Source organism: Camponotus floridanus, unplaced genomic scaffold (genome assembly GCF_003227725.1).
Source record: "Camponotus floridanus strain SB8 unplaced genomic scaffold, Cflo_v7.5 scaffold330, whole genome shotgun sequence".
NCBI lineage: Eukaryota > Metazoa > Arthropoda > Insecta > Hymenoptera > Formicidae > Camponotus > Camponotus floridanus.
In genome coordinates this window covers 1-9,491 of record NW_020229471.1, presented here as the reverse complement: position 1 = coordinate 9,491, position 9,491 = coordinate 1, and the positions used below count along the sequence as shown (strand labels likewise).

Below are 9,491 nucleotides of genomic sequence, written 5' to 3'. Positions count from 1 at the left end.
CTGGGTGCGGAAGTCTGCTCGACCATCTTGGAGGCCGGGCTCCGCAAGGGTGGTCCTCGTGAGCCAGTCGCACAGAAGACGGCCCTAGGATGGATCCTGTCGGGAGGATCTAGCTCGGCGTCCTTCCAGGGTCCCCGGAGCTCCCTGCAATGCACGGTGGACCCAGAATTGAACCAACTCGTACACAGCTTCTGGGAGCAGGAGAAGGAATTCCCTCCCCCCGCCGCACTCACACCGGAGGAGGAACAGTGTGAGATCCTCTTCACGCGCACTTACCAGCGGACTGCATCCGGTCGGTACGTTGTACGCCTTCCGTTCTCTTCCTCGCCAACGTCGCTTGGTGAGACCCGAAAATCCGCTGAACGCCTCCTGAACGCCATGGACCTCCGGTCCAAGATAGACCCGGAGTTCGGTGCCAAGTATCGGGAATTCATGCAGGAGTACGAGGACCTGGAACACATGAGTCCTGTGAGCTCGACTAATACAGCTGCATGCTACCTACCGCACCACGGAGTCCTCTGCCAGTCCAACTTCGGCTCCAAGCTCCGGGTGGTATTCAATGGATCGCAACGCATCACCTCGGGGGACTCTCTGAACAGCCACCTGATGGTCGGCGCCAACCTGCTTCCGGCCTTGGCTGACATTCTTCTCCGCTGGCGTCGGCACCGCTTTGTATTTGTCACGGACATCGAGAAGATGTTCCGGCAAATCCTCGTCCACCCCGAAGATCGCCGCTTCCAACGGATTCTCTGGCGCCCGAGAGTCTCTGAAAGAACGCAAGAATATGAGCTCAACACCGTCACCTAGGGGCTCGCCTGCGCGCCGTTCCTCGCCGTCCGCACACTCCGCCAACTGGCTACTGACGAGGAAGCACGAGGTCTAAGGGGGGCCCTCGCTCTACGCCATGATTGCTACATGGACGACGTCATAACGGGAGCCGACTCCTTGCACCATGCCGTCGCTCTGCAAACAGAGCTCCGAGAGCTTTGCACGGCGGGCGGGTTTCCGCTCCGGAAATGGGCCGCCAACAGCGAATCCATCCTTGAAGGGGTGCCCTCTGATCACCGGCTGCAGCTAGCGCATCACTCCTGGGAGAACGAGGTGCATTCCACCTTGGGCCTGCGCTGGCATCCCGCCAGCGACGACTTCTCCTTCGCGATCCAGGCTCCAGTCACAGGCGGATACACCAAGAGGCGAGTCCTGTCAGAAACGGCGCGGTTGTTCGACCCTCTAGGATGGCTAGCTCCCGTCATCATCCGCGCCAAGATTCTAATACAGTCTGCATGGCTGAAAGGGCTGGATTGGGACACTCCGCTCCCAACCGAGGACGCCCAGCCCTGGCAGCGTCTCCTCTCCGAGCTCCATGTGCTGGGGCGCCTCAGGGTGGAGCGCTGGCTAGGGACGACTCATCAGGCGTCGCAAATTGAGATCCACGGATTCGCCGACGCGTCCGAACGTGGCTTTGCTGCCGTCGTCTATCTCCGCGTGACCACTGCCGACGGGACGACCACTCATCTTCTCGCCGCTAAAACCAAGGTCGCTCCCATAAAGCCCGTGACACTCCCGCGGCTGGAACTTTGCGCTGCCTCCTTGCTCGCGAACCTCACGTGCCATCTCCGGACTTCACTAGATATACCGTCAGCGCCGGTATACCTCTGGTCCGACTCCAGGGTCGCCCTCCACTGGATCAAGGGTCACGCCTCGCGATGGAAGACCTACGTGGCCAATCGGGTGTCGCTGATACAACAGCGGCTACCCGAAGCACAGTGGAGGCACGTTCCTGGCCAGGATAATCCAGCCGACTGCGCATCCAGAGGAATCGCCCCGTGGGATTTGGTGGACCACCCCCTCTGGTGGAGTGGCCCCGACTGGCTCCCCAGGGACTCGTCGCTATGGCCAGACCAGGACAACCAGACCATGATGGGCGAGGTCCCTGAAATTAAAGGAACTATATTAGTCGCCACATGCAGGGACAAACCGGAGCCGGAACTTCTTCTTCAGTTTTCCTCTCTACACCGGCTCTTACGTGTGTCTGCATGGTGTCTCCGCTGGCGGCCATCCGGTCGTCATCCTCTCAGCACCGTTCTGCTGCCGAGCGAACTTGACGTCTCTCTCTTCCGCTGGCTCAGAGTCGTCCAAGGGATCCATTACGCCGCTGAGATCGCTGCCGCTCGAGAATCTCGCTCGATGCCCAAGGGCGGCCACCTGGCTAAGCTGCACCCCTTCATCGACAGCCAAGGAATCCTCCGCGTTGGGGGTCGCCTGAAACACGCGATATTGACCTACGATGAGCGCCACCCCATGATAGCGCCTCCAGCTTCATGGCTTACCCAGCTCATCGTAGAGTCTTGCCACCGACGGACGCTGCATGGAGGCACGCAGCTCACACTGGGACTACTCCGCCTCCGCTTCTGGGTGCCGCGAGGTCGAGCCGTGGTCAAGCGGATCCTACACCGATGCGTGACGTGCGTACGCTGGCGAGCCAACACTCCGCGGCCTCTGATGGGGGATCTCCCGCCAGGTCGTGTTACTCCAGCGCGCCCCTTCCTGAGGACAGGGGTCGATTACGCCGGTCCGATATTCCTCCGCACATCCAAGGGGCGAGGACAGCGAGCACACAAGGCCTTCATAGCCTTATTTGTCTGCCTTTGTTCCAGAGCAACTCACCTGGAAGTAGTGTCCGACTACTCGCACGGACGCATTCCTTGCCGCATTCCGCAGGTTCATCTCCCGTCGAGGCCTGTGCGAGGAAATGTACTCCGACTGCGGCACCAACTTCGTCGGAGCGGACAGGCAGCTGCGAGAGTTCTTCCGTGCGTCTTCCCCGACGGCCGTCGCATCGCGCAGGGAATCACCAAGGAGGGCGTATCCTGGCGCTTCAACCCTCCTGCCGCGCCGCACTTTGGAGGGCTATGGGAGGCCGCGGTGAAATCGACCAAGCATCACCTGCGACGAGTGATCGGAGAGTCTACTCTCACCTTCGAGGAGATGAGCACTCTCCTAGCGCAAATCGAGGCTTGCTTAAACTCTCGTCCATTACAGGCCTTGTCGGATGATCCGGATGACCTGTCTGCCTTGACTCCAGGTCACCTCCTCATAGGCGCTCCGCTGTTGGCAATTCCGGAACCTTCGCTGGCAGACCATTCACCGAACACGCTGTCGCGATGGCAGCTACTCCAGCGAATGCGTGACCACTTCTGGCAGCGATGGTCACAGGAGTACCTCCACGCCTTGGCACCTCGGTCGAAATGGCTCAAGGCCGAGCCAGCACCAGAAGTCGGAGCACTGTGCCTCATCCGCTCGGAGTCCACCTCGCCCACCCATTGGCCCCTCGCGAGAATTACCCGGTTACACCCCGGAAGCGACGGAACGGTCCGCGTCGTGACCGTCCGAACCTCCACCTCGGAATTCGTCCGGCCGGTGGTGAAACTTGTCCTCCTGCCGGGGGTCAAGGAAGCTCATGCGTCCGCGAACGAATAGCGCTCGAACTATTCCCTCCGCGTGTCACTTTCGCGACGCTGTATATATGTAATATAGTAACCGCACTCTACTTCACTCGTTCATATTGTATATTTCTTCACCACTCCACTCCGCGATCAGCCGCTTATCGTTCACCGCATACCGCCGAGCGACATTAACTAATCACCCACCTCAATTGTGCGAAAATCATTTCATCGATCATCGCATTCCGCATTGTACTATACACCATCTAATCACTGTAAATATTTCACTTCATATCACATCATTTTCCACCTCGAAATAATCCGACAAACTGAGGAACACGTGTCGGCGTGTTACGTCACACATTCCTCTCATTGATCGCGATCCACGCTTCATCAATTGAACCGCTCGCGACACCTGCCCGTCCCCGCACGCACTCGCGAGTTTCGTCACGCGCTGACGAGGCGGGCGGGATGTTCGAGATTCACAATCGCATCTTTAAAATTCGAACTTAACCGGCATCGAGAAACTTCTCGAAAAATTTATCTTATAACAAACTCGACCGTTCGAGTCATCTCTCGCTTTTTTCGCGCCATAAAAAACGCTCAGTATATACAATTGACAACAACATTGTCAACCGCCGTCAAAATCCACGCAACGGTCAGGCATGCGCGCCCATACGTCACGATCAGCTGATGGCCAATCAGCTGATCGAAAAGGGTCGTGCGCATGGCAAACGCCGCAACGCTATTTCCTGACTTCATCGGCGGCCAATTATGCGCGGCGCCATGAGGTCACCGCCAAATTTTGAAGTTAATTGGGCCACGTCGCAACGAGGTCCAAAATCCGCCCGGTATATAATGAGCCCAGCGAGAGGGCACGCGGAAGTCTTGCGCTTTTCGGAGTCATTACTTTACACTCACACCGCTTAGTTACGCCGCTTTGTCAAACCGCTTATAACGACCGCTTGCTCTTTTCGGACCACCGCTTTTCTCTCTATCAATATCGCAGACATATCCGCACGACGACCGCTAGTTTTTTTGGACACTGAACTTTCTCGAACGTCACGCCGCTCGCGATACGTCGAACAAAAATCGCACTATCCCGCTGCACTCGATAATTGTTACTTTTGAAGGCCTGACTGCAATAAACTTTTGTTATCTCTACTTGACTTTTTCACTGCACTATCATCACTTTTCCGCGGCTCACTGTCGGACTCGCTCGCGAACAGTTAGTTAGTTAAAAAAAAACACACTAGATCAAAAATGTAAGTACATGGTTATTACCAACCTAAAAACATAAAAGGACCTGAACAAGCTAATAAACTATTAAATAACTCTGATGAGCAACAACAAAAATATATTAAATATCAACACTGCTGTCGCGGGAATTTTGCTTCAAAAACAAGAGTCTAATAATTATTATAGTCAGGCAACGAATAAAGCAGAAGCTAATTATCATAGCTTTGAGCTGGAAATGCTTGCGATTGTTAAAACAATTGAGAGATTCCATATTTATCTTAGAACATATATAATATGAAAGAGGAATTGAACGTTGAGCCTGAAGCAAACATCTGTGCGAAAGAGAAAGCTATAGACCCCCAAATGTTTGTAATGCGCATGCGTTGATCTCAGTTGTCAATCTCACATGTGTTTTCACGTTGATTACACGTTATTATTACAGAAATGTCAAATACATAGCAAAAATGCCAAACGCATATTGTGTGTTGTGTGGTAATCGCGATAAATTGGTTTCATATTATACGTAAGTAACTGTATAAAATATTATATGCATGCATTGAATTATGTGATAACAAATAGGTTATGTTTTTATATATTATTTAATGATATTACATGTTTTATATTTATTTGTTTATATATAAAATAGATTTCCGAAAAATAAGGAATTTCGTAAAAAATGGCTGTCTTTTTGTGGCATCAACGAAAAAGTTTTGAACACAACAACTAAATTATGTTCAAATCATTTTCAAAAAGAAGATATCATCAACAAAGCGAAAAGTTCAATCATTAAGCCCAATGCTGTGCCGTGCATTATTATTAAAAAGAAAAGGTTACACATAGAAAATGTACCATTGAGCGGTAATATAACATTACTCTTTTTATATCCTTACTTGAAATGACTCGTAAATTGATTAATGGAGTGACAATAAATTAATTAATAATCATCTTCACAGAAAATTATGCAATAATAAATCTTTCACCGTCAAGTTATGAAAGAACTGCCAAAACTGAAACAGTTGCAGAAGAATCTAAAACAAATCAAATTGCCACTGATGAAATCATTGTCGAGACTGAAAAAGTTACAGAAGAGATTAGAACAAATCAAATTGCCACCGATGAAATTGAAAATATGTATTTTAACAATGCATCTCACAAAGGTAAAATTTCTCATGATTAATTTTTTTTTAATTGATTAATTTTTCTTGATTCCAGAAAATATAGCAGTAAATCGGCCATCAACACCATTAAGTTCTAGGAATATTGAGTGCTTTCAGACATCTATCAAAACGTACGTGTACCTCGCTATGTTGGTGACATTCAAATGTCACATATTTATACACCTAGAAGAGCTAAAAGAGCTTTAAATATAGCAAAGAGGATCATACAAAATCAACAAAAAAAGATAAAAGCTTTAAAACAATCACAAAGAAGATTAGTTACTCGCCTAAAAACGATGGAAGGATTAATAGGACATTTGAAACAAAAAGATCTATTATCAGAAGCGACTGCTGAAAATTTAATGGTAATTTCAAATATATAGGTCGATATTCATAGTCCGTCCTTATTTTAAGATCGTTTTAAATAATGTTTTAAGACGCTAATACGGCTCTGTGATTGGCTTATGACATTTTAAGACTGTACTTAAGATGATCTTAAATATAAAATCCGAATATGAATACCAACCGTAGAGGACCCAAGGAGAATAAAGTCAAAATAATGTTATTTGACATTATATTGACCAAAAAATAACCAAAAAATGACGTGAAAATGACATTTTTTGTCATTTTTGGTCAATATGATATCAAAATGACATTATTATATAGGATGTATCTTTTATTAATTGAAATATATATAAGGAAATCAGAAAATGGGGAATGAGAAATTTGTATATTTAAATAATAAAGTAAAATAAATAATAAATATGTGAGTAGTAGGAGTAAGGGGGTTCTAACTCAGGTCCTCTCAGGAGGGGTGTGGCGCGAGGGGAACCGTGGTGCGGGGGAGTGACGTCACGCGCGGGGAAGGAGGAACCGCGGCGCGCGGAGGGTGACGTCACCCGCGGGGAAGGGGGATCCGCGGCGCGAGCGATGGACGAGGGGGTCCGCGCAGTGAAGGGGGATCCGCGGCGCGACCGATGGACGGTGGTGTCGTCAGAAGGACAGCGCTACGTGTGGGAAAAGGACAGTGCAAAGTGTGAAGAGGACAGTACTACGAGTGCGATAAGGATGGCGTTAACGTGGGACAAGGACGACGTATAGGTGAGAGAAGGACGACGCAAAGGTAAGTGAACAACGAGTATATTCTAAGCGAAAGAGAGAGAACGATAATATCGAGAATAACAACGCATATGAAAGAGAGAACGATAGCGTCAAGACGACGTGTACAAGAGAGAGAGAACGATAATATCGCGAGACTTACAATTAGTGCGCGCGCGAAAGAGAGAACGATAGCGCGAAGACTTACAACTAGCGCGTGCGAGAGAGAACGATAATATCGCGAGACTTACAACTAACGAGTATGATAAAGATAACAATATTTAAAACTAGCGCGAAAGAGACGCAAGAGAGACGCAAAGATGGGAACGCATGGAGAGGCGCATAAATAATTAGATTGTTTTTAAATTAAAATATATATAAAATTTATTAAAAATATGTATTTACAATTGTGTGTGTGTGTGTGTGGTGTGTGTATGTACTTAAAATTAAGATTATAATAAAATAAAATATAATAATAAAATAATAATAAAAATAATTTGATGGTGCGGGAGGGGGGGGGGGGTGAAGCCGCTCCTGGAAGACTAGGGGATGTGTCGGGCTGAGGGACTTCCGCTCCTGACCCTCTCGTCGACTATTCATGTACTCTCGTAAACTCTGAAATTAAACATAATAATTGTAAATGTTTTAAATTTATTACACATTAGCAAAAATATTTTTACCTTCAACGTTTCCAAGTCATGTCGTAGCATATTCTCATGCACATCTTCTTCGAATTTGTCTATACCTTTACATAATTCAAGATGTTCACAAAGTCTATTTCCGAAACATTTTACTTTAGTGTGATTAGGATCTTCCGCATATATACAATCTATACAAAAACTCGCATTACATTTTTTAACTGAGTTCGCCCAAAATTTTCGAGTTTTGAGAAATCTGTTCAACGAAATTGTGCGAGGTTTTTTCAAGCCGAGCTCACGATTTCTTATAAATTGAACGACTGAGGTTTCCAGATTTTTCTTCGAAAGTTGTTCCCGCTCATACTGAAGTAATTCTTCAACATCACTAGTTCGAAAATCGAAATCAGGTTCCTTATCAGATGATTTTCTTTCGCATATAATTTTCCATTTCGCTCTTCTCTCTCTCTCAATCTCAATTTTTTCCACCACAACGGGATCCATCCAGGCATCATATTCATCATATTTTCATTGCCGATGATACGTTTTTCTTCAACATCATTATCATCCATATCTTCATTACCGATGATTACCGTTTTCTTCGGCCATTTCACTAACGTAACACACACAAGACTAATGAAACGCAAAGAACAACGAAAGAAATGATACTCTAGTGCAGCAGACTCCTCTTCATTATATATCTTTTTAATATCTCGCGTCTCATTCCAATAGAGCATCGCGTCTCATCTACCTCAGCATTTCTCTACATCTTTGGCGGAGCGTGTTGAGAAAATTGTCGACTATTCTTATTCGTATGGAAGGAAAGAAATAAAAATCATAGATGGAATAAAAATAATTATTTATTGCACGCATCGTAAAGAATATCATTTACAGCACATGTTAATAATTCGCAATCGATCAAATGATTCGCTGTCAAAGACATCACTCTCACGTATCGTTTTTACAGCATCGCATACAGTAGTAATATTATTACGTTTTGTAATACAGTTTCAAATTATTTAAATTTTTCATTTAACAAGATACGTATTCTCGCATAACCAATTGTGCATATGATCGATACAATTTCAAAATTAAATAAATGTAAAATGTTTCTGGTTTCATGTACAAAGAATTTCGCATAATGCAAGTTTTACAATTTTCGATGATACATTTCAATCGTTAAATCTCCAATTCTTAATGGGGAGCAGTCGATTGTAGAAATTGTTCAACGTCTGCTTGCTTCCGCATCACAAATTCCACATTGAAAAGGGTAACACTATTTGATTGCCTCGATTATCGCCGAGAATCAGCTCCAACGTACGAAACGTTCCAAACGCTTATTCCAATGTCCAAATACTTGTACGACGTCGGGGTTAGAGCGTACCTTCTTCCAAGTATGCGCGAGCTGCACGAACGAGGCTGAAACTATAAAAAATATAAATAATTAGACAATATTAAAATCAATAAGTAAAAATTTTTTAAATGAATTTAAACTTACGTGTCCGCATTTCTGCTTCTTACACAGCTGAGTTTCACCGTTTCGAATCGGAACATAGAAATTCATATTTTTTCAGCGATGAACCTTTCACACGCGCGATTGATGCAATACTGCAATCCGTATTAGAAACAATATCAATTCAAAATAGTATCCCAAATTGCGATGTAGAGGGGATTATTGCTGACGCAACATTTTAATTTCCTCCAAAATTTTTGTCGCGTCGATGTACGGCTGCGATGACATCATCATCTTCGGAACAAAGATTTAGCTGAAATTGCTAAAATCGGAAGCGCCGATGTACGGCTGCTCCTGATACAATCACGTCAAAATTATTCAAATGTACGTGACAAATAGGAAAAAATAACCCACCAAGGTTAAAATGTGGTATCATTCCTAAACAAGATTTAGCTGAATTTGCTAA

General features: G+C 46.1%; 2 protein-coding genes across 2 annotated transcripts; both read left to right on the top strand.

The window, feature by feature from the left end:
* Positions 1–915: 915 nt before the first annotated feature.
* Positions 916–3,480, top strand: LOC112638600. The gene has a single exon (XM_025410642.1). It carries the CDS (start codon positions 916–918, stop codon positions 3,478–3,480), a length of 2,565 nt encoding a protein of 854 aa, XP_025266427.1.
* A 1,666-nt stretch (positions 3,481–5,146) lies between these two features.
* LOC112638601 lies at positions 5,147–6,054 on the top strand. Its single transcript, XM_025410643.1, has 4 exons — positions 5,147–5,205; positions 5,329–5,540; positions 5,636–5,839; positions 5,895–6,054. The coding sequence occupies exons 1-4, from the start codon at positions 5,147–5,149 to the stop codon at positions 6,044–6,046; spliced, it is 627 nt and encodes a 208-aa protein (XP_025266428.1). The 3' UTR covers positions 6,047–6,054.
* Positions 6,055–9,491: the final 3,437 nt, after the last annotated feature.